Genomic DNA, 24,966 nt, shown 5'->3' with positions numbered 1-24,966 from the left:
TAGTGGGGACTTGGAAAATGTTTGAGTAAGTGAATGAATGAGTGTCCCACTGCCCAAATCCCTCCTCAGAGCTCAGCACCCCACACACTGAGCCCATGAGAAACAGCCCCACCTTTCCTCCACAGACAGCTTATCCCCCTACACACAGGGTCAGCCAGGACAACTCTGCCCCCAGCAGGAGGCCACACTTGCAGCCCTCCCATCCCCCAGCCACAGTGGCCAACGAGGCCCCCAGCAGGCATTGTGGCTCTGCGTGGCAAAGGCACATCCGACCCAGGACTCTGAGCCTCTCACCTGGACTCCAGCAAAAATCTCACTGAGCCTCCTTGTCCATCTTCCCTCCCCCACCCGCCATTGTGAAATTTCTTTCACTGGACTATTTCCTTCATGCGTAACTGCTAAACAACTTAGTTGTCCATCAGTTAAATCTAGATGTTCAAAATGGCATCTGAGGGTCTTTATCATTCCCTTCTTCTCCCACCTGACCTCTCCCACCCCCCCAGCTCAGACCCCTGCACTGATCCCACCATCAGCCTTTGCCTGAAGTGCATGCCCCATTTGAATGCTTGCCCTCCAAGGCCTGGCTTGAAACTGGCCATTGGACCCTCTGCAAAGCTCCAAGCCCACCAAGATGCTCAGTAAACTGTGGTCCCCTTCTCTCCCTCCTCTCCAAGAAGCCTCTTTCAATAAACCTCACCCCATCCCCATCTGCTTATTTTATTGTATTCATTTTCAACCTGTACTCAGACACTTTAATCAGTGGTCACTTGCTAATAAGTGGTTTTAAATCTGTTCTCTTCCCAAGCAGTGCCTGTATGCTAAGAGCTCAAGAAAGCACCTCATTGCATATTTCTTGTACATCACTCTGCCAGGACCAGGTCCTGGATGGGCTTGCCACTAGGAGTTCTACGTGGGCACTGGGGTTCAGCTGGAGCGCACCTGGTAAGGATGGGCAAGAGGTCTAACCGTACCATTGCTGGAGTCCAGCCCAACAGATCAGGAAAGAGACCTTCAGCAGAAAACCACTTGAGGCCTCTAACACCCCCTTCTGCGCCACCACCCCCCGACCCCCCATGGCCTGAGAGAGACCGCCTGGCAACGTCTGGACTGCCCTCTGGAACCGGGAGCGGGTCTGAGAGGGGCCGAGACCACAGGTCATTGGGACAGAGCAGAAGCTCCTCCAAGGAGTCCTGGAGCGGGACTCCCGCCCAGCTCCGCCCCCTAGGAGTCAGGGCCCCGCCCCTGCCCCGTTGAGTCCTGGAGAAGTTGCCCCCGCCCAGCCGCCGCCGCGCGGCTTCTTTCAGCACCGCGTCGCGGACAGCTCCCGGGCGGCCGCGGAGGGGAGGAGGCGCGGCGAGCGGCCGGCCGGGGAGGGCCGGGGAGGGCCGGGGAGAGCAGCAGAGGGTAGACGCAGGCGGGCGGGCGGGGCACGAAGCCCCGCGGCCCTCCCCGGGGGCGGCGCCCGCCCGGAGCCGGACGCTGCGGAGCCAGAGGGCAGACGGAAACGCAGGGAGCCGGGGCGCTGGTGGCTCCAGGCAGAGGCCGCAGCCGAAAGATGCCGGTCCGCAGGGGCCACGTCGCGCCCCAAAACACTTACCTGGACACCATCATCCGCAAGTTCGAGGGCCAGAGTGAGTGTGTGCGTCGGGTGGGGGCACGATCTGGAGCCCTGGTTCGGTGGCCGGAGTGGCCGGAACCCTTTACTAACTTCAGATAGAGCAGGGTGGGGGGTACCTAAGGCTGAACGCAAAACCCTTCTCTTTAATGTCCCCGAAACACCTTCTCCCCCAGGGAGCCCCCGCTTACCTCCAATGCTGCTCTCTCTTCTACAGCACGGTGGGCAGAGCGCAGTGCTCCCCTCCACCCCTGAGCTGTTTTTTTCCCCTTCCAAGCCCTGACCTCCCCTTCTATCACTGTACCAATTCCCTCTTGAACGGCCCCCCACCCTCCCCCCAAATTCCTTCAGAGGTTTCCTTTTCACCCTCCTTTTCACCCACCTAACCCTAGCCACTCTGGTCTTTCCAGGTGCTCACCCAGGCTTGGCCCCGGTCTGGTCACACCCCTTTCCCTGCCTCCAGGAAGCCTTGGGCCTCCCTCCCTCTTCACGACCCCATTCATTCCTGCCCTGGTCTTCCCACAATCCCCAGCCCTGACTCCCCTTCCCTCACTCCTCTAATCACTCTCCTGCTTCCCCCTCCTGACCACCCCCTCATTACTCCCAGGAGTCTCCTGACCTTCCCCCATGGCTCTGGCCTCCTTGGTCTTCCCACCCTCCCCAGACCTGACCTCCCCCCTCCCCCATTCTGATCACCGCTCTGTTCCCCGATCCAGATCCCCCCTGACTGCTCCCAAGAGTCCCTATGATCTTTCCCTCTCTGCTGCTTGATCCTGGTTGCCATGGGCTTCCCACCTCCCACCCCAGGTCGTAAGTTCCTGATCGCCAATGCTCAGATGGAGAACTGCGCCATCATTTACTGCAACGATGGCTTCTGTGAACTCTTCGGCTACTCCCGAGTGGAAGTGATGCAGAGACCGTGCACCTGCGACTTCCTCACAGGCCCCAACACCCCACGCAGTGCCGTGTCCCGCCTGGCGCAGGCCCTGCTGGGGGCCGAGGAGTGCAAGGTGGACATCCTCTACTACCGCAAGGATGGTGAGGTGCCCTCAGGCCACAGGTTCTGCAAGGCAGGCTTGGCCCCTCTCTTGTCCAGGCAGAGTGACCATGGGAAGGGCACTGACCCAGAGGACCAAAGGGTCTGGATAAATCTTGTCTCTTCTCTGGGCCTCTGTTTCCTCATCTGTAGGGTGAAGTGATGGACACTGGATGAAATGCCTTCTGAGGTCCCTTTCAGAGGCCAGGGACCAGACTGAGCCACCAACTGGTCCTGGCCCCATGCAGGGCCTCTCACACCACCATCCCTCCCCCATGTCCCTGGTCTCCTGGCTGTCCACTCTGTCACTGTCAGCCCCAGCTGTCAGGCAGCTGGGATGGAAATTAACCTTTACTCGTCTCCATCTGCTCTGGGGATTAGGGGAGGAGTCACCCCCTCAAGGCCTCTGTGGCGAGGCAAGGCAAGGGGCAGCTGGCTTGAAAAGAGTGCTGGGTCTGGCTCACCAAGCCCTAGCTCCCTGGGGAGATAGGGTCTGGAGTTTGCCATGACCTGGAGGCTCATCCTGTTTGGGATGTTATTGCCAGCCCAAGCTTACTGCAAACAGAACAAAAGCATAGGTCAGGGGCTGAGGATGTAAAATCATGGAGCCCTTTAAGACCCTCCCCCCAGTGCTTCACTGGATCCGTGAGGGGAGGGAAGAGAGGAGTGGGAATTAGGATCCTGAAAGTCCCTTTGAAATCACCTGGATCAATGGCCCCACCAGCCTGGTTCTGAATCAGAATTACCTGGAGCTTGTTTTCCAAAACACACCTTCCCTAGAGAGAGGCTGACTCAGAGGTGTGGAGGGAGGACAAAGCAGGTGTATTTGTAAAAATCTCCCTGGCAGTTTGGGTGTTTTGCCAAGTTTAGGAGCCACTGGCTTAGATAAATCCCTTCCTTTCATGGATGAAGAAACCAAGGCCCAAGAAAAAGAAGGGACTTGGCCAAGATTCTACTGCTTGGGTCCAGACTGGAACTGGACCCCAAATCTCTGGATTCTTCCCTCAGAGATATCTGGTCTGAATAATCCCAAGAGGGGAGAAAGGAACCCAACAGCCTCTGTGTTTGGAGGCAGGACTCTGGGGGAAGGAAACCTCAGAAGAGGGCCTTCCCTGGGGAAGAAGGAATGAGGACCACTGGAGTGCAGGTAAAGGGCAGGCACTGGGGCTGAGGGGTGCTGACAGCCGGGTAGCAGGGGCCTCGTGTGTGTGTGTGGAGCATGAGTGTAAGTGTGAACCTGAGCATGTGTGTGTGTGTTTAAGGGCTTCCGGGTGCTTCCTGGGCAGGTCCTGGCTGTACCTCTGGCTGTCCCCTGCTGCTGCCACCCATGTGAATGGGGTAGTGATTAGAGGACTAGGAAGAACCTGGCTTAGCTTGGCAGCGCTCACAGGGTTAATGAAGTTAGAATATTTTTAAAAGCTGTGACCTCACCTCCTCACATCACTACAGAGAGGAGGTGACAGTCAAAGGAGTGAGAAGGGTCCCAGGGGAACAGGGTGGGACAGCAGGAAATGATAGCGGACAACAAGTCCTTCTCTGTCCCTCCCCTTGACCCCAGAGCTCTACCTGGGCCCCAGAGGGGTGAGGACTGACCACAGACTCCTAGTGATGTCAAATCAGAGCTCTTAGGGTCTCCTCAGCACCCTGCATGTGCCTGGGCAGGGGGTAGAGGTCAAGGCCAAGCCTTGACCCTCAGATCAGGACTCCGGTCTTCAGAACCCTGCTGGGGTCCTCTAGCAATCAGAAGGGGCCCTAGAGACCTAGTCTTGGAGGTTGTCCCTGGGTGAAAATGAAAAATTACCCACATGCCTGGTGCCCCATAAATCCCAGTCTACTCCCACCCCCATCCTAAGCCCTTCCCTGTCCTATAGTCCAAGACTTTGACCACCTGGACCTGCCCCAAATTGGCCTGAAACCCAGAAAGGGGAACCTCCTGGCTTGCATTCCCCTAAGGGAAGGATGTAATGCTCAGATAACTTATGTTCACCTTATGGTCCACTCTGACTGCATGATTGTTTTTTATCATAGTCACATATATTTTATAGTCCTGCTGGAGGGCATCCTAATGATGATTTCTTCCCTCCTCACGATACCTCTTCTCCCCCCCTCTTTCCCCCCTCTGACTCCAGGGAGGTGAGAAGGGAAGGGGTCCTGGACAGAATTCTAGCTGATTTATAATCCTCTTTTCCTCTAAAGGGGTAATCCACGGACAGTTCTCCAAGTCAAAGTAGAAGGTCTGTGTCCACATATCTCCACATTGTGCAGCTGTGTAAAGTTGGGCTCAAAGAGGCCAGGGCATTTGACAAAAATTACCCCATGAGACAGGGCTCAGAGACCCCTGAGAAACTGGCTCTGCCGCCATCTGCCTTCACTGGGACAAGTAAGAACCTAACAGCTGGAAGGCATGGGGATGGCCATAAGACTAGAACGAACGAAAGTCTGCAGGGAGGGATGGAGGGCACTCAGATCTCCCCCCCGGCCCACGCCCCTACTGGGGGCCTGTCAGAGGGGCCCATCCCTGCCTGCCTTGGCCAGATCCTCTTCTCTGATGACCCCAAACCAGAGAGTCCCTTAATCCGCAAGCCTGGGGATCCTCTAGTCCTCAGCTCCAGATCAGGAGGGTAGGGCAAGGGCTGAGGTCTGAGGTCCCAGTGTTTTCTTTACACCCACCCATGAATGTCAGAAAGACCAAGTCAGGAGGCGGTGTGGAGCCGCCCTCTCAGTGGCAGCTTTTGTGGCACCAGCTCCTCCCTGAGGGCTCACCACATGCTGGACGGGGGTGTGTAAAGAGATGGGGGCAATAGACAACAGGGAGGCTCATAGGGGAGGGGCGGGGACTATAAGAAATTGAAGGAAGGGACACATCCAAGACACAGAGCAGAGCGGAGAGCAGTGAGGTGTCCCAGGGGGCAGATGCGCCTGCTGCCCTTGGTCAGAGAGGTGACCGGGAGGAGCCCCTGGAAGGGAGAATGAGCACAGCCTGTGGCCCCCCGTCCAGGGAGCGGGCAAGGGCACAGAAACACTGCCACTCCTGGGCACAACCTAGGGTGACCACACTCACCCCCTTCCGGTCACCCGGACACAGGTGCTCATGAGCAAGGACAGCTTAGGGATCAGGAAAAGAATGCTCTGAACTCGTCCAAATCCTCATAGCCTCCTGTCTCCACCACCCCACAGGCAGCAAGCGTGAAGGTCAGGCATAGGGTGTCACGCACGGCCCCCTTCCAGCCCTCACTGCTCTGATGGGCTGGTCTTTGGTCCATTCCCAGCCTCAGTTTTCCAAAGATAGCATCAGTGGGTACAGACTGGGCCTTGGCAACCCCTAGCAGCATAGAACCTGGAGGCCCTGCCCTCTGCCCAGGTCTGCCCTCTCCCCGCCTGCTCCCAGGCCAGATTTCTGCAGTGCCAGAGAGAGTGAGGAGATAGTCTGGCCTTGGGGGCAGTGTCTCAGGTCACTGGCCAAGGAGGCTTCCTGGGTGGGTCCCAGTACCCAAGCCTCGCCATGCCCCGGGCTGACAAGAGCCCCAGGCTCTGGCCTGGGAGGCAGGCCTACAGCACTGCGAGCCCAGGAGTGGGTCACAGGCGAGCGGGTAGCCTCTCCTCGGGGTGGATGTCTCCCGTGGGGCCCAATGCAGCAGCTGGCAGATGGCTGCCTGACGCCTGGTGCCTGGGAGTCCGGGAATCTGATCCTGGAGATTCCTGCTCCCAGGGAGGAACGTGGGAGGGAGGATGGGGGAAGCTTGGCTGCCCCCCAGCAGTAATGGTGAGAGGAAGCACACCAGAGGGCAGCTGGGGGAAGCGTGATTCTGGTGAAACCCAAAGTAGTAATAACCCTGTGAGCCAGCCTCCCACCCACTCACATTTACACACATTCTTCCATTCACTCAGTTAACAGCACCTGGAACAGGTCCTGGCAGCTGGCAAATGAGACAGACACAAACCTGCCTTCTGATAGTCATTTTACCTGAGGCCCCTGCCCTTAGCATCCATCCTGACCCTTGGGCCTGACACCCACCAACACTTTGAACTGAGGGACATGGGATGACCGGGTACCATGGGATGACCGGGCTCACGGGGCATCCAGCCAGCCCACAGACTGGACTCTGGGGTACAGGGAAGTTTTAGCTTGTTTTGTTCCACTCACCTATGGGAGGGGGAGTGAGACCCTGGAGCAGAGAAAGAGGAAGAGTGGGGTCAATGGCTGGGTCTGGGCTTCCTGAGAGAGCAGGGAGAGTGGCTGGAGGGCCCATCCTGCCCCCACCCTGCCATCTATCTCCCTCTCCCTCTCCAGACCCCAGGCCACTGCCCTGCCTGCCCCGCCTCCACCCCCAGTCCCAGCACCAGCACCTCTGCCTTGAGACCATGGGTCCCTTCCAGGCCTGGAGCAGTAGCCTGGCCTTCATTCCAGTGTCCTCGCCCCAGACAAGTCCCCTCCCCTCTCCAAACTGTTATGTACTGAGAGCCCAGGGCTCCCCGCTCCAGGGCCCCAGCCAGCCCCAGCAAGTCAGTTTCTCAGAACCCCAGGCTCAGCGGAACAGGGGTCCGTGTGGGCCCTCCAGGGATCCACTGGGTGCCACCACGGAGCTTGAGGCCTCATGTGCCAACTGGCTCAGTGCCCAGCACTCAGTATGTTCTCAACAGTGAGTTCCTTCCAGCATCAGGGGAGCAGGACATCTTTGTGAGACGGGAATATGGGAGCTGAACCCAGGGCCAGCCAGAGCTACATGGGGGTAGAACACCCGACCTCACCTCCCCACTTAATCCACCCCCATCTGCTCGGCTTTAATTACGGCAGAAGCGAACCTCAAGGCTAAGCCCTGAGCTGAGGGCTGAGTGTGGGCTTGGGCCTGATGCTACATTATTTTCTAATGAGAAGCTTAGCTGCTCTGTCCACCTCTGCCCTGTGGGTGGGGCACCTGCTGGGCAGTGTCACGAACCCTCTGCCCAATAGCTCTGGTCACTCTGCAGGCCTCCTCACCCCCCACGGCTGCTCTTAACTTGACCTTAACCCAGATCACTCCCTAGCTTCCCCAGGCCAGGTTCCTGCAGGAGAGGACCCCTCCAGTGACACCCCCTCCCCACGGTGTTTGCAGCCTCCAGCTTCCGCTGCCTCGTGGATGTGGTGCCCGTGAAGAATGAGGATGGGGCCGTCATTATGTTCATCCTCAACTTTGAGGACCTGGCCCAGCTCCTGGCCAAGCGAGGGAGCCGCAGCCTGTCCCAGCGCCTGCTGTCCCAGAGCTTCCGGGGCTCCGGTGAGGCGGGGAGCAGGTGGCCGGGGAGGGGCGGGGAGCACCAGGTAGAGCAGTGGGTCCCCCAGCCCTGGCTGCTCTGACCCCAGCCCTGGTTTCAGAGGGCTCTCATGGCAGGCCGGGTGCACAGGGACCTGGCCCAGGCAGGGTCAAGTACAGGACCATCAGCCAGATCCCGCAGTTCACACTCAACTTCGTGGAATTCAACCTGGAGAAGCACCGCTCGGGCTCCACCACGGAGATCGAGATCATCGCACCCCACAAGGTGGTAGAGCGGACCCAGAACGTCACCGAGAAGGTCACCCAGGTGCGGCCTGCAGGGCAGGGTGGACGGGGCTCTGCTGGGCCTCGAGGGTCCCTCCTTAGGCCATGGACTGGACTCCTCCGGGGCTGGGCTAGCAGAGGGAGCTGGCTTGCCCAGCCCCCTACTGTCTGGTCTGAGCTCCAGGCCTCTTGTCCTGCTGGAGTCTGATTCTTTAGACCTAAAGACCAACCCCAAGGCCACCACCCTGATGCTCAGCTCCCAGAACCGGGGGAGGATGGGGTCAGCAGAGCCTGTGACTAGTGCCACATCCTAGGCCTGGAGGAGCTGGGAGCGGGGAACCCGCAGGTCACCATGGAGGCCCACCCAAGGCTCTGCCAGTCCCGGAGAAGGAGAAGCAGAGAGAAGAGGTGTCAGGGCCATACTGAAGTGGATGGGGAAGCCCCAGCCCTGCTTCTGCCCCTTGTCTTTGAGGCGACGGCCAGCCCCCCCATGGCAGGATCCTTCTGCAATCCAGGCAGAGGGGAGGTGGCCCTGGCATCTTCAGGTCCCTGGGGATCAGGCCCGAAATGCCTCCCTCCCCACCACCCCACCTTGGCCAGGCCAAGGCGAACCCCCCTGGGTCCTCTGTTCCAGCTGACCCCCGTGTCCCTCCTCCTGGGGCCTGATGCCCCAGTCCCCAGCTGACCATCCAGGGGGAAATGCAGAGGGCCGTGCCCAAGGTTCAGGTTCCCTGCCACCAGCCCACTCTGTGACCTTGGGCAAGAGGCCTTATGCCCTTACTGGGCCCCGGGGCTCCCATCCGGAGGAATGAGTTGGACCGCACCGTCTCTGAGGACTCATCTGACATTGAGTGTGCTGGCCCCACAAAGCACTGAGGGCTGCCTAGGCCAGAGATGGGCAAGGGGCTGCAGGGCGAGGTAGGCGCCTACTCCAGCTTCCCCTGGGACTTTGCTTCATAAGCGGATGGGAGCAGCTCTTTTGCCTCCCTACCCCTTTTCACCTGAAGCACTGTCTGTGCCGGAGCAGATGGAGTAGAAACTCCTTGTGACCCAGCCCCTCACCAAGCACAGGAACCCTGGGAAAGGACCCCAGGTTGAGGGCTGGGCGCTTGGAGGTCAGGCAATGTGGCCCAATGACCTCGGAAGCCCACCTAGCTGCACACCCCGGGGCCCTCAGGTTGGTGGTAGGGGCCATGGGGGCTGTTGGACTGGAGAGTTGCCCGTGAAGCCCGACAGAGCTGGCTGGGGCTCGTGGTCCCTGCCCGCACCCAACCTGTCCTGCTGCCCTTCCCCCTGCCCCAGCCCCTCTTGGCTTTACTAACCCACTGCCTGTGGGCCCTAAGGTGGGGAGGAGCCTGACAGAGCTCAGGCTGGCATGGCCCAGGGCACGGAAGTCACACCAGCCTCAACCCGAACTCAAAGGGCCTAGAGGGCTGTGATCCCACACCTGAGTTCCTACGTCCTGAGAGCCCACTGAGAAGGGCCTCGTGCTGGCCTCAGAGGCGATGGGAGACTATGGAGGTCTGTGGTGGGGGAGATGGCACCCCTGTCTGGAAGTCCTGAGGATGTACACTTCCTCGGACCCCACCCCCCCAAAGTCTGACTGCCTCCCTCCCACTCCCCGTGCTCTGCAGTTTCATCCTGGCTGGTCTTGAGCAGCCAGGGGCGGAGGTGGCCATGACAGCCAGGCTTTCAGTGCTCGTTTGGCCCCTTTTAGTTGAGCCCCTATGTGGACCAAGTGCGGGGCATATGAGGCGGACGTGCGGCACAAGGGATCTGCAGCTCTAAGTCAGTGGGGGACAGCTGTGTGGTCAGGGTGTTTACAAGGAGCAGGGAGAACATTGGAAAAGATGGTTTGAGTCTGTGCAGGGTTAGAGGAAACATCCTGGGGAGGCAAAACAGGAGCCGAGGCCAAGGCTGAGCTGGAGGTCACCACAGGGTGGGGACACTGTGGCCCCTCCCAGGGCCTTGGATGGCAGATGGGGGACCGTCTGGTTGGAACCAGCCCTTGGGTGGATCTTCCTTACTGTGATCCCATCTGCTAATGGACCTGGTTTGCAAGGTCAGAACCTTACATGGTAGATTTTCTTAAACCAGGACCACCGGCAGGGCCCTATCTGGTAGTGCTGGGCAGGGGGTGGGGCGTGGTCCGTGAGACACCCCTCAGGCCCCATCCTTGTCGGGGCAGTGTCTGACATGGGTTGAGTGGGGAGGAGGAATTATCGTGTAGAGCGACATGTGCCGTTGAGATGTACCAGCTCATTTACTCACAACAGCCCCATGGAGTTTGTTGTCCTTTGTCATCCCCTTCTGCCAGTGAGGGAACAGAGGCTCACAGAGGTTAAAAAACTTGCCCCAAGACAGACACACAGCAATGTCCGACCTGGGATCAACCTGGGAGGTCTGGCTTCAAAACGCTTGCCTTCCTGCTGCCCCAGCTGTTTGTTGTGTTGGGCAGCTGGGCAGAGCCTGGGTATGTTGGACTGGGCCCTGGTGATCCTGTGTTGGCCGTAGGATTGGAGGCGGGGGTCAGAGGGTCAGAGCAGAAGGGCGTTCAGCTGAACGTAATGATCAAAACCCCCTCGGACGTGTGAAGGAGTCAAGGCTTCCGGCACACAGCACCTGTCGAGGGCTCAGATTAGCTACTCACCCCCAAATTTGGTTCTTTCCACGGAGGCTCTGAGGGTTGGCCCCAGGGAGGGCCCTCACTGGTCCAGGCTCCACAGGGCCCTCAGGAATGCAGAGGGTATTTTGGGGGTGACTTGTTCCCATTGGGAACCTGACCACTGGAAACTTCCCAAACCCACCAGGGAGGACTGATGCCCCCCCCCCCCCCCTCACCACCCTCTCAATCTGCCTGAGCCTGGCCCTCCCTTCTCCCCTCCCCCAGCCCTGTCTCAACCCGTTCCAGGCTGGCCTGTTTGGGAGGGAGTTTGTGAGCTTCAAACCTGGGGTCACTCTGGGACAGAGCTGCACCCCTCATCTGGAACCCCCCTCCTCTCTGCACTTCCTGCACACCTGTCCCCTTAAGAACTTGCCCTGTTATACATGCACACCCCATCTTTGTGTCGTCCCCTCTCCCCGGCACAGCCCCGATCGCCCACCCTCTCCCACATCTCCCTTCCTAGGCCTCAGCCCTGCATCTGCACCCCTCCCAGACCCGTCTCACCAGCGGCGGCCACCCTGCTGACTGCCCCACGGTCCCCACCCCCAGGTGCTGTCCCTGGGTGCGGACGTGCTGCCGGAGTACCAGCTGCAGGCACCGCGCATCCACCGCGGGACCCTCCTGCACTACAGCCCCTTCAAGGCCGTGTGGGACTGGCTTATCCTGCTGCTGGTCATCTACACGGCCATCTTCACGCCCTACTCGGCCGCCTTCCTGCTCGGCGACCAGGACAAGCCTCAGCGCGCGGACTGTGGCTACACCTGCAGCCCGCTCACCACGGTGGACCTCATCGTGGACATCATGTTCGTCGTGGACATCGTCATCAACTTCCGCACCACCTACGTCAACGCCAACGACGAGGTGGTCAGCCACCCCCGCCGCATTGCTGTCCACTACTTCAAGGGCTGGTTCCTCATCGACATGGTGGCCGCCATCCCCTTCGACCTGCTCATCTTCCGTACTGGCTCTGATGAGGTGAGCAAACCCCGTTCAGGCCGGCCGCTGTGGCCATCCCCTGTGCCCCAGCCCTGGGTGCAGAGAGTACCTGGCGTTGGGCACCTTTGCCAAAGCAAGTGGTGGTGGAAAGGGGGGGCCTCAGACATCTGTCATCTCCCAGCTCTGGAGAAGGAGCAGCTGAGCACCCCAGGCCTGGGTGCCCTCCCTGTGCTCCAGAATCCTGCCCCTTCTGGGATGGGCACTCCTGTGCCCCAGCCCCTCGTGCTGACTTCTAAACCACTCTTACCCTGGTGTTAGAAAAGGAATCCACAGGCTGTCCCTCCATGCAGCCTGACCCCCTCCTAAGCCCCAGCCCCTCCACTGTGCCCACCCTGCTTCTCATAGCTGATGTGAGGGCATTTTCATGCTCTTCTCGTAGCTTCCAGTCCCACTATGTCCTTTTGACCCACCTTCTTGGGATCAGCTTTCCGCTGAAATCGGCTCTGCCTCTTGCAGTCACCCAGTCACCCAGCTCGTCCAGCACGGGGTGTCCATCGTGACTACCTGCTCCCATGACCACCCACTCCCAGCAAATCTATCCCCAAGTCCGCCCTCCCACTTTCCACCCACACTGCCCCTGCCTGCACACTAAGTGGCCTTCTTACCCACCCCTGCCCCACCCCACACCTGCCAGCCTCAGCCCCTGCACGCAGAGCCCAGAGCAAGTTTCAGATCACTTGTCTGACACTGTCCCTTATCTGACCCAGTCTTCAGAACTTTCAGTGGCTCCCCAGTGGCTTGGAATAAAAGCCGAGCTCTTTGTGGGCCCTGCGGCCACAGCAGCAGCCCCTGCCCACCTTCCAGGCTCACTCCTCACTCCACTCCTCCACCATCTTCTACTCTGTGCTCCCAGCTGCAGCATCACCCTTGGTTTTCCACGTGGACTGTGCCCTCTCACACCTCCATGCCTTTGCTCATGCTGCTCCCTGTGCCTGGAGTGCCCTTTACCTCTCCCTCCTGTCTGCCTGGAGACCCAGCCTCCTCTCTCAAGACTCAGCTCCTGTGCCACCTCCTCTAGGAAGCCTTCCCTGCCCTGCCGCTGCAGACTTGACCTCCCCTTCCTCTGTGCTCCCCGTAGACTTTTGTGCGAGCAAACATATGGCTATTTTGAACTCTACACTGAGAGCTCCTAAGGCCCTGCACTGTGCCCCACTGCCAAGAGCCTGGCCCAAAGCAGGCTCTCCATAAGTGTTTGCTGAATGACTATGTGACCACATTCGCAAGTGAATAAACGTGGTCTTAAGCACAGCCTTTCAAGGGCTGACCCCCAACTCTGTGTCCCCGCCCCCTCCCTACCTCTCCAGACCACAACCCTGATCGGGCTGCTGAAGACGGCTCGGCTGCTACGGCTGGTGCGTGTGGCTCGCAAGCTGGACCGCTACTCTGAGTACGGGGCAGCAGTGCTCTTCCTGCTCATGTGCACCTTTGCACTCATCGCACACTGGCTGGCCTGCATCTGGTACGCCATCGGCAACGTGGAGCGGCCCTACCTGGAACCCAAGATCGGCTGGCTGGACAGCCTGGGAGCGCAGCTCGGCAAGCGCTACAATGGCAGCGACCCAGCCTCAGGCCCCTCGGTGCAGGACAAGTATGTCACGGCCCTGTACTTCACCTTCAGCAGCCTCACCAGCGTGGGCTTCGGCAACGTCTCACCCAACACCAACTCTGAAAAGGTCTTCTCCATCTGCGTCATGCTCATCGGCTGTGAGTGTCCCGGGCCTTACTCATAGAATCCCAGTTTCAGTTTTGTAATGAGATATAACAGAGGGTGTATGATAGGCAGATCCTAAGTTGGCAGCACAATGAACTTTTGCATATGTGTACACCAACTATACACAGAATTTAACACCCATGTAGCCCTCGCTATATACCAGGGATCAGGACAAACTACATCATTTTCAGGGCCCGGTGCAGAATGAAAACATGGAGCCTTCTGTTAAAACAAAATTATTAAGAATTTCAAGACGGTGACAGCAGAGCATTAAACTAAGTCCAGGGCCCTTCTTAGCACAGGTCCACGCCCATGAAGTATTTAGAGATGTTAAAGCCCAGAAAAACAAAAACAAGGGGAAAATGGGTGAAAACAAGAGACCAAGAGTTTTCCCTTTATTATATTTTTACAACTTGAAAGAGAAAACATATCTGAATTTAAAAAATTCATTGCCCCCCCCAAAAAAAAAATTCATTGCCCTGGTTTCATCTTCTCAGGAGTTTGGCCTCTGGGCCCAGGAAGCTGCCAGGAGGGAGGGCAGAGGGAGGAGGGCAGGAAGCCCAGGGGTCTTTGTCCCCCATGTGCCCTGGCGCCGTCCTGGGCACTTGTGACTTTGCCCTGGACAGAGGGGTCCCTGACTGGGGGATCCCAGGGAGAGGGAGGGGGTCCTGGAGCAGGCCCCGAGGTGTTGTGGCCTGGTGGGGATGCTCAGGAGCTCACCCCGCATCCCGCCCCCGGCCCATATCCCCTGCTCCCCGCCCCAGCCCTCATGTACGCCAGCATCTTCGGCAACGTGTCGGCCATCATCCAGCGCCTGTACTCGGGCACGGCGCGCTACCACACGCAGATGCTGCGAGTCAAGGAGTTCATCCGCTTCCACCAGATCCCCAACCCGCTGCGGCAGCGCCTTGAGGAGTACTTCCAGCACGCCTGGTCCTACACCAACGGCATCGACATGAACGCGGTGAGCCCCCGCCGCTCTGCCTGGGGCGGGGCGGGCGACCTAGCCCAAGTCCGAGCTCTGGCTAACTCCCCGAGGGAGGCCAAAGTCCCGCGGGCGCAGGGCGTCCCCAGAGCCCTCCCCACCCGTTCCCCCAGCCCCACCCCCACCCCGGCCGCGCCCCGCTGGACGCGACCGCCCTTCTCGCAGGTGCTGAAGGGCTTCCCCGAGTGCCTGCAGGCCGACATCTGCCTGCACCTGCACCGCGCGCTGCTGCAGCACTGCCCGGCCTTCCACGGCGCCAGCAAGGGCTGCCTGCGCGCGCTCGCCGTCAAGTTCAAGACGACGCACGCGCCGCCCGGGGACACTCTGGTGCACCTCGGCGACGTGCTCTCCACGCTCTACTTCATTTCCCGCGGCTCCATCGAGATCCTGCGCGACGATGTAGTGGTGGCCATCCTCGGTGCGTCTGGCGGGGAGGGCTAGGCCGGCGTGTGGGGTGCCCTGCCTGGACCAGGCCATTCCCAATGATGACGGTGGCCCCTTCTGCTGACCTGCCATGTGCAGAGCGTGTGCCACGGGGGAGCTTTACACCCAGCTAACTCAAGCCTTAAAACTAACCTCTGCCACAGGCCCCATTTTCCTGATAGGGAAGTTGATGCTCAGAGACTTCTGGTGGGTGGACAAGCAGGGATTCCAGGGCTACGGGGCTGACTCGGAAGTCCAGGCAGCTTCTGACCTTCTCCCACCCTTGGGAAGCTCAGGGTGAGAGGATGAGGGTTTGCCTCGGATGGAGGGGGGTCCCCAGTCTCGGTGCAGCTGCAGGGACAGCTGGACACTTCAGAGGAAGGATGCGAGCATTGGACAGGGGACAGATTTGGGGCACACACAGCCCCTGCCACTTACGTTGGGCAGGTCACCGCAGCTGTCTGAGAGCTCATCTTCCTTGCCTTCCCGCTGATTTCAGCCCACCCCAAGTCCCTGCCCAGGCCGTCACTCACCCTCCCCTGCTCGCCATGGCCGGGCTCTACTCCAGCCCCTCCACCCAGTCCTCTCCCTCTGGCCTGCCCTCGGCTGGTGTTCACCAAGTGTGCTGCTCACTCTCTTCTCCCATTACATCCTCACCTGGGCCAGCTCCTTGCTCCTGTGATCTCAGCCTCACCTATGCCACAAGGACCCCCAGAACTGTGTCCCGACCCCAGTCTCTCCTTAGACTGGACTACCCCATGTGTTCTTGGGCATGGCCACCCTTATATTCCATAGGCAGACCACACAGCATATCTCAGTCTGAAATCATCTGCCCTCAAAGGCAGCTCCGTCGGCATCCCCATCACTGTGAACCTTCCGTTGCCTGGGCCAGAGACCTGGGAGTCAACCAAAGAAGCACCCTCCTCCTTTCTGCCCCACCGCCACCATCCAGGCAGCCACGGAGCCCTGTCTGTTCCCCTCATTAATCTCGCTCTGTCCCATACCTGTCTACTTGTCCCTGCCTGGGTCCACCCCTCATTGTGTCCTTCCTGGGCAGGTGTCAGGAGCTCCTTTCCCATGGCCCTGAATCTGGTCTCCTGCCATACTCCATCTTCCACCTTCTGCTGGTGACCTGAAATTCACATCTGGCATACTCCTCTTCTGCTCAAAATCCTTCCATGGGTCCCATGACCCATGGAACAAATGTAAACCCCTGTGCATGGCATGCACAGCCCTCCCCATTCTGGCCACCTTAAGTCCTGCCAGCCTCCCCCCAGTAGTTCACGTTCCAGCCATACAAACTAGTTAGTTCTGTAAACCTGCCCATCTGTCACACCTCTGTGCCTTTGCACGTGCTGCCACTCTGCTCAGAGCACCTATCTTGCACCCCTGCCTGGCGGACCCCAGTCATCCTTCAACGCTGAGCTCAAGCACGGGCTCCTCTATGAGCCCTTCCCTCAGTCTCAGCCAAGCTTAGAAGTACCGTCCGTGTGGGAGAGACAATAATTATTATTAATAATTAAGAAGCCAGTCCAATTTAAGTTTTATTTAGAGACATGAACTCCTCTCATTTTTGTCCTGAGTGGAAATGGACATTAGGTCATAATCCTTCATCTACTGGAAAACCATCACTTTATAATGTTGCCCAGATTTCCAGCTTCTTGGGTTTCATATGTGACCCTGGAGGGTCCCTTCCTTCTCCAAGTCTCGGTCCCTTCCTCTGTAAATGACCTTTTATCCGGTTCTCTTGGGGCACATGTCTTGGCCTCTGTCCATCATTGTGCAAGCAATTAGCACCTCTTGTGTGGTATGGCCAGGCTGGGGGGCTGGACTTTGCTGTGGGCAGTGGCCATCCAAGTAATCACGGTCCCTGGCACCCTGACCCTGGGCTTTCTGCCCCCAGCCCTGACTGTGCCACACGGACCACATGCTGCTTCCTCCACCCCATTGCCTTTTTCCAGTCCTCCTAGAGTCTCACAACACAGCACCCCCCGACTTCGCTTGCTCTGTAAGCCCCCCTCTTCCCTGCTCGCAACACTCCTGGTGGAACGAGCTTCTCCCTCCCCCATAGCCCCATTGCTCTTGGCTCTTCCCTGTTCTAAGGCTCTAGAGATCGTTCTGTAATCTGTCTCTCTGGGATTTGGGGGGCTCCTTGTGCACGGGACAGCATCTTATTCATGTTGACATGCTGTGGCTAGCACAGTATCTGGCGCCAGGAGGGCCCGATACCCTCACCACGTGCCCCTGTATCCAGCCCGTGTCCACCCTGTGACATCTGTCCCTCCCCGGGCCTTGCATCCACCTGTCTGGTGCGTCTTGCTATTCGAGCCACTTCCTCAAGCATCACATCTGCTTCTCTGGGCAGCCCATGGGGGTAGACAAGGCAGATATGGTTATACCCATTTTAGAGATGAGGACATTGGGGTCCAGAGAGAGGAAGTGACTTTCCCAGGCTTCCTCTGCCGGGGCCATGCTGGTCACTTGGCCCCACAAAGGGAGCGGGAACACGAAGAGAGAGAAGCCTCAGGCCCTCCCCTGGGGAGCTGGGTACTCCTGACGCTGGGTCCCGTCCACTCTGCAGCACCGCGGCAGCCCGGAGAAGAAGAGATTAAGCAGGGAGCCTCTAGGGTCCCTACTGCCCACTGTCCCCTGGATGGGGGTGGTAGGGGCAGTTCCAAAGAAAGTGGGAAACAGGAGGGGGGAGTCTAATAGAGGATGGTCCCAAGGGGCCTGGAGATAGCAAGGGGCCCCACATGCTGGGGTGGGAGGGGTCTCTGCAGCACCCCTCAGCCAGCACATCCAACCTTGTTCCCAGGCCCCAGCCCAGAAGGATCCCTGAAGTGGGGTGAGGTCATGGTTAAGAGGTCCTCAGGGAGGCTCCTCAGAAGAGAGCTTGGAGCCAGGCCCTAGAAAGACCCCGCCCCTCTGGCTGGCAGGAAAGAATGACATCTTTGGGGAGCCCGTTAGCCTCCATGCCCGGCCGGGCAAGTCCAGTGCAGACGTACGGGCCCTGACCTACTGTGACCTGCACAAGATCCAGCGGGCAGACCTGCTGGAGGTGCTGGACATGTACCCCGCCTTCGCAGACAGCTTCTGGAGTAAGCTGGAAGTCACCTTCAACCTGCGGGATGTGAGTCCGGGCTGGATAGGCTGGGTGGGGGGTGGCCCTTGGCCAGCTGGTAATTGGCAATGGCCAGTCAGCCGGCTGAGAGCTTGGCCTGCCTGGCCTAAAGGGACCCATCTGGCCACTTGCCTTCCTTTCAACCCCCTCCTGCATCCTTTGCCATAATTTCTTCTGTGCCTACCATGGCCAACATAATGCTAAATATGAAGGTAGCTACCAATTATCGAGCACCAACTATGTGGTAAGCGCTGGGTTCCTTTTACATGATCTCATTTAGTCTTCTCACAAGTGGTGTTATTATCCCCATTTTCCGGATGAGGAAACTAAGGGTCATAGCGGACAAATGACCAAAGCCACACAGCCATACAGTAAGCCGTATAGTCAATGGCGCAGCCAAAATGGGACTCAAGTTTGTGCATCTCCATAGCCCGGGCTTTTCCCACCACATCCTACCAAGCTGCAGGGGGCGGGTACGGGGCGGGGGCAGCGGTGTCTGCCATCCAAGAACTCACGGTGCCAGGTCCCAGGGGTATAAACAGTAATAGAGCAGTCTCTCCTCTCAAGTTTATCACTCAGCGGAGGAGATTATAATAACTCAGGAAAAAGAAAGAGCTGCGTAGTTAAATAACCAAGGAAGTCTCAAGGGTGTGCAGGGAGACCAAATATTTGTGGAGCTCAGGGTTGCCAAGGCGTGGGGCAGCCAGTATGGAGTGGAAGTGCCCGGAAGGGTCTGTATGGAGGAGCAGGTCTGGAACCAGCTAGTGGGAAGGCGGGGGCAGGCACACCCGGCAGGGGCAGCAGCAGCTGAGGCCCCGATGCTGAGCCCCCCACCCCCGGTGTCAGGAGGAGGGGTCCTGCTGGCCCAGCCCCACACCCAGCTTCTGGAGGTGGTGCTGAGGCAGGTTTACATGCTCTGGACAGCCCTCCCCACCCTCTGCCCTCTGCTGTCCTCCCCTTCCCCGGTCTGCCCCCTTCCCACCTAGGGGACATCTTGCAAAGACCCTGCCTTGGGGGAGGTCCAGCAGCCAGGAGCCATCAGGTGGCCCAAGTGCTCAGTGGCTGGACTCCAGGGCAAGAGGGATGCGATCCCCATGGCCTGGGATATCTGCAGCCCCTGGATACCCTCAAATCTCATGGTGCCAGGAAGGTGGGCTGCCAGGGGCGCTGCTGAGGGCACCCCCTGAACGGACTGGGACTTCCAGACTCCGTCTCCTCAGAGGAAATCGCCCCATTGGCCCACGCTGAAGGCGGGGACACCAGGGCGTTGGGGAGAAAGGCAGGAGAACAGTCCCCCTGTCTCCCACAACCCCAACCTTGCTGCTCAAGGCGGCCTCTCGCAAGACTCTGTGGGGGTCTGCACGTCTCCAAGCCCCTGTTCATCTCCCACCCACACACACAGGAGAGGAGCTGCCGGGAGCACAGTCAGGGAGCCCAGCCACCTGTCACCACTTTCTCACCTAGTGGCCACAGGGCCACGGGGGGAGGGGGAGGGGAGGGCAAAGAGGCCCTGTCCTGGCTTTGGTCCCTGTTACTTGATGCTCTCGTTCTCCACAAGGCAGGCGAGGGTCTCCAGTCATCACCCCAACAGGCCCCAGGCAGCCAGGACCACCAAGGCTTCTTCCTCAGTGACAACCAGTCAGGTGAGCAAAGCCAGCCCCCACCAGTGTCTGCCCCTCCCCAGCCCGAAGCCCCTGCCTAGCCTCCTGCCCCTTCTCAGGTCCTCCCCAATCTGCCTCCCCTGGGAGAGGCCTCCCCAGTCCCCTCAGTGAGTGGAGAGGGGCTCCCTCCCTAGGCTCAGTGTCGGAGGCCCTTGTACCCTTCCTCCCCCTGTGTCCTCAGAGCCTGAGTGAGGGCTGCCCTCAGGGGTAGATACTGGCCAGCCCCTGGGGCTCCACATCAAGGCACCAAGGGCCCTGCTGGGCGGCAGATCCCTGGACAGTGAGGCCAGGGCTGGACGTTCCCAGCCAGCCAGCCACCCACCCCCGCCAGGCTGGGGCCCCAGGCCCCCTCCCAGGGCTACAGCCTTCTGGGTCCCAGAAGCCAGACCTCTATGGGGGTAGGACCTCGTACTTCAGGGCACCCAGGTAAGGAGATCCACTCCTCCCACCCTGTGTTCCCATGGCAGGTAGGGGGAGGGGCCCGGGCTCTGCTCAAGAAGGTCAGGCCTGTGGAACCGGATGAACTGAAGCTCAAGTTTCCCTTGCCCCGTGCAGGTGCAGCCCCTTCCCTGAGCATCTCAGATGCATCTGGCCGCTGGCCTGAGTTGCTGCAGCAAGTGCCCCCCAGGCCAAGTCAGAGCCCCCCAAACCCTCAGGGAGACCCAGACTGCTGGCCTCAGGAGCTAGGCTTCAGGCTAGAGCAGCTCCAGGCCCAGATGAACAGGTGAGTGACCTGTGGGCCACGGATGGGGGCAGCCACAGAGGGCAGGCCCAGTGGCAGGCTAGGCACGGGTGCCCCCTCCTGGTGCCTCAGGGACATTGCTGGGTGCCCCATGGGTTTGAGAATGGCCAGCCCCATTTAGCTGCAGACCTCCCCATCCCTGTCGCTAAGTGCAATTCCTTGGATGGCTTGTCCCAGCAAACCCTGGAGCATGCCAAGGAGGACTTCTGGGGAGATGGGCATAACCTCATGCAGAAACAAATTCCACAGGCCCTTGGAAAGGGGGTGTGGCCTGTGGATGGTAGGGCTGTGGTGGCAGAGTGAGGGCTTAGGGGCACTATAGTCCTGGGTTCCAATTCTGGCTCTGCAACTTACCAGCAATACTGTGGACAAGTTACTTAACCACTCTGAGCCTCAGTTTTCCCTTTTGTGAAATGGGGATAACCAGAATACCCACGTCAAGCTTCATTATGAGGCCAGAGTATCTCTTTGACAGGCACCCTCTGGGAAACAGTGTTAAGGAGAGCTAAGCCTTAGGCTGGCTTCTTGTAGCCACGGGGATGACGTCCCTGGTCACCAAGGCAGTGCATGCATGTTTGGGTTACCTTCACCTTTCCTAAGGTGCACCAAAACATCTACTTAAGTTCTTTCCATAGTACCATTCCGTCAAATAAAGTAATTTGGTTACCCACTCCCCTGCCAAAAAAAACTTCATTATGAGGACTAAATGATGTATGCACCGTGCCTGATCACTGTTATTATCAGAGTCAGGGATGTGCTAAGGGGAATTGGGGCAGGGGCTGTGGATTACAGCAGGGAAATAGCAGGGACAGCATGCAGGCTGCAAAATCGAGAGCTGCCCTCAGGACCTAAACTGCTTTTGCCAGCCCCAGCCCTGACCCTGACTCCGACTGTGGGTTTCTGCCTGACAGGCTGGAATCACGCATGTCCTCAGACCTCAGCCGCATCCTGCAGCTCCTTCAGCAGCCCCCGCCCCAGGACCACACTGGCTACATTCTGGGAGCCCCTGCCTCCAATGACCTGGCCTTGTCTCCTTCAACCTCAGCAACTCAGAGTCCAGGAACTAGACTACCCCAGGGCGATCTGCCCCCTGCACAGGTAAGCAGCTGAGGAGATCCCCAGGGGCTTGCCTGGAGGCAGCTGCATGTCTTCCCCCACCCTTAACTTGGTCTCAGTGGGCATCCAGCCCACGGCCTTTGTGGTCCGAGAGCAGCTATGACTTTTGCTGTCCTCCTTTATGGTCTGAGTCATGACAGGCAGCCTGGACAGGCGGTGACAGAGCCCAGATTGTGACCAGGGACGCCACATCTGGGGCAAGGGCAGCAGGACACAGCTCCTGCCACTTCCCATCGCTGAAGTCGGGGTGGCCTGGGGAGGCTCCCCGTACTGCATGCCTCCCTCTTTCTTGCCCCTCCCAGGCCCCCAGTTATGGTGACCTGGACGAATGGAGGCCGAAGCTCGGGAACTCCTCCTCCAGGATGCTGGCCCCAGCCACAGAAATGGACAAAACTACAACACTGTCCTCAGAACAGAAGCAGCCTGAGGGGCTCCCGTCACCCTTGGCCTCGCCTCTGCATCCCCTGGAGGTACAGGGACTTGTCTGTGGTCCTCACTTTCCTTCGCTCCCTGAACACCTCAGCTCTGTCCCCAAATAGCTGGAGTTCCAGAGACATGGCTCAGATCCTGGATTTGTGAGGAGCTAGAGCCACTGTACCCCAAGATAATAGACACCAGGAAGGAACTGAAGGCGGGTGAGGCGACAGTTAAGGATTTGGGGGAGGCAGACAGCCTGTAAACTGAAAACCATTTACCTAGAGTAGCTACAAACTGCCAATCCAGGTGACCCAAGATGGCTTGGGCCAAGAGGCTCAGGACTTCTCCCAACCTCCCGCAGGTCTCTATTTAGACAGCAGGCCTGGTGGAGGGTGGGTGAGCCTCAGGTGTAGAGGTAGCTTATGGGACAGAGGGCTCAGTGAACAACAGAGACCTTCCTGATCTACTGTGTGAGAGCCTTGCTCTGTGCCAAGTACGATCACCTCCCAGCTCAGAACTCTCCCCCACCACCCAGCCAGCCCCCAAGGTTGGTCAAGACCTCCCGCCGAGAGCTTGTGAACCAGCTGGAGATGAAAGTGTCCTCTGTAGTGGACACATCAGGGACAGAACTCCAGCCCCCAGCCACTCTGCCCCTGATGGTTCTGTGAGGACCTTTGGGACCCTAGGGGACAATGGAGTGAGTGTTTCAGAGCTAATAAAGTCTGCACACTTCATGTTGGGCTGGGTGTGTAACTTACGTAGGGTCATCAGGTCCTTGATTGTGCTGTAACTGACAGCTGTGATCTTCTCCAAGTCCCTCTCCCAAGGAGCTGTGTGTTGGGGACCTGAAGGTGGATCCACCATGTTCAGGAGTCCCCGGAACAGGGGGCTTTTAGCCAGGCTGGGGTGAAGGGAAGCAGAGAGGCGCTGGCATGGTGGCCATAGGGAATCATGACAACAGCCAGCGCTTCCATAGCACTCACCCTGTGTTGGGGGACACCGTGCTGACTGCCCTGCAGACATTAGTTCATCAACTCTTTACAACAACTATATGGGGTCAGTATTATTATCCCCATTTTAAAGATGAGGGATCAGAAGCAGAGAGACACTAAGAAATTTACCCAAGCAGGAGGGAAACTTCTGGGGTGCTGGTACTCTTCTATTTCCTGATCTAAGTGCTGATTGCATCTATGTGTTTCAGGTTGTAAAAACATGTGCACTTCTATGTGTAAACTATACTTTGATTTAAAAAAAAAGAATATTTCCCAAAAACATATCAAAAGGAGGACATAATTTCAACACAGATGGTCTGGTTTGAGAACATGTGCAGTCAACTACTCCACTGAAATTGGCTGTTGTCCAGAAAAGTCAGTGGTCCTGTCCTTTTGCAGTACTCCCTAAAAGAATTTTGAAAATCTATTTCCCCCTCACACATTTTTAGTTGACATCTGAAGTATTTCCTGATAAGTTTAAATAGTTGAAGAGGACAGGACTTCCCTGGTGGCGCAGTGGTTAAGACTCTGCCTGCCAATGCAGGGGACATGGGTTCAAGCCCTGGTCTAGGAAGATCCCACATGCCAAGGAGCAACTAAGCACGTGCGTCACAATTACTGAGCCTGCGCTCTAGCGCCTGCAAGCCACAACTACTGAGCCCGTGCGCCTAGAGTCCGTGCTCTGCAACAAGAGAAGCCACTGCAATGAGAAGCCCACACACCGCAACGAAGAGTAGCCCCCCACTCGCCACAACTAGAGAGACCCAACACAGCCAAAAAAATGAATGAATAAATTTTTAAAATAAATAAATAGTTGCAGAGGACATAATTTCCAGTGTGTTGTAAATATTGACACTTTAAACTGTTGCATTCATATCAATCTATTTCAATCCAAATAGCAGTGATTCAGAAGCCAATATCATTCATTTTAAAAACAGGAGAGCAAGCTCTTCTTTAACGTAGTTCCTTTTTCTCTGCTCATAATTCCACTCTATTCCATCCACAGTTTATCTGACATGTAATTTATTTCCATGCTTGAAAGTCTGTTATTAATAACCTCATCGTATCTGTTTGGAAAACACGCTCGCTGCAAATAGAGAAAGCCCACACGCAGCAATGAAGACCAAACACAGCCAAAAAGAAATAAATAAATTTATAAAAAATAATAAAAAAAATTTTTAAAGTAATTGTAACCTTACTAAGGGTTACACTTATTAGTACTAGGTTTTTCAAAACAACATAAATATCTCTTTAAATTTTTATAGAAACTAAAATTGTATTGGATATACATCGCTTACAAGAGGGAATTTTCCTCTCAATTAGTTCATGTGTGTGGATGAATATTAATTTTTTATTAGAGTAAAACAGAAGCACAGAGAAAACTTGTTCGCATAAGTAGATAGTACTATAAGGGGTTTGTTATATATAACAGTGTCACTCAATTGTTTGAATTCTTTCTGAGCTGTGTTAACAATCACATTTATCATTAAAAACTATATTTAATGATATCTAACAATGAAATCCTCCTTTAGTTTTGTTGAAAGCAAATTATTGGAAACCATTTAAATTATAAAGAGATGTTACCTAGGTTCGGACCCTTCTCCATTTCAAACTCAAGACACAGATATAGTATTTAGGGCTAGATTAGCATTTGCCTTGGGACCCTCGGTGGGGAAAAGATGGAATGGGAACTAATAAAAAGTGAGAGCCACACTGGTCGGGCTGCTGCCTGCTGAAGACCAACCCTAGAATTCAGAGCATTTCTACAGTGGCCAGGATAGCGCAGGAAAGCCTGACTGAAGCTGGCCTGGCCCTGAGTACATCGGCGTGTCCAACGGTGTGTTCGCCTTGGGGCGCTGGGAGAACAACATTCCGGCGTAACGGGGGCGTTGGCACGACGGGGAATTACGGTGGTTCCCCTTTGGCGCAGGCCAGGCAGCCAGGCCGCGGAGCTCTGTGCCGCGGAATGC

The 24,966-nt window shown here is 57.4% G+C and overlaps 1 protein-coding gene across 3 annotated transcripts; it reads left to right on the top strand.

Annotated features, from left to right (window-relative positions):
• Window positions 1–1,555: 1,555 nt before the first annotated feature.
• On the top strand, window positions 1,556–22,126 carry KCNH6 (potassium voltage-gated channel subfamily H member 6; the record flags this gene model as incomplete). 3 transcript variants are annotated; one of them, XM_082861240.1, is made up of 14 exons in its annotated part: window positions 1,556–1,631; window positions 2,423–2,653; window positions 7,745–7,906; window positions 8,005–8,210; window positions 11,382–11,807; window positions 13,133–13,287; window positions 13,447–13,532; window positions 14,304–14,503; window positions 14,690–14,942; window positions 17,884–18,077; window positions 19,627–19,711; window positions 20,285–20,453; window positions 21,383–21,569; window positions 21,890–22,126. In XM_082861240.1, 14 exons carry the CDS (start codon window positions 1,556–1,558, stop codon window positions 22,124–22,126), a joined length of 2,667 nt encoding a protein of 888 aa, XP_082717366.1. The 3 variants fall into 3 exon arrangements, with proteins under 3 accessions (XP_082717366.1, XP_082717364.1, XP_082717365.1); XM_082861238.1 differs by adding an exon at window positions 20,036–20,155 and having other exon boundaries at window positions 13,133–13,532; XM_082861239.1 differs by having other exon boundaries at window positions 13,133–13,532.
• Window positions 22,127–24,966: the final 2,840 nt, after the last annotated feature.

The sequence above is a fragment of the Leucopleurus acutus genome (assembly GCF_964270905.1).
Source record: "Leucopleurus acutus genome assembly, chromosome: 19".
NCBI lineage: Eukaryota > Metazoa > Chordata > Mammalia > Artiodactyla > Delphinidae > Leucopleurus > Leucopleurus acutus.
This window is presented reverse-complemented; position numbering and strand designations above follow the sequence as displayed.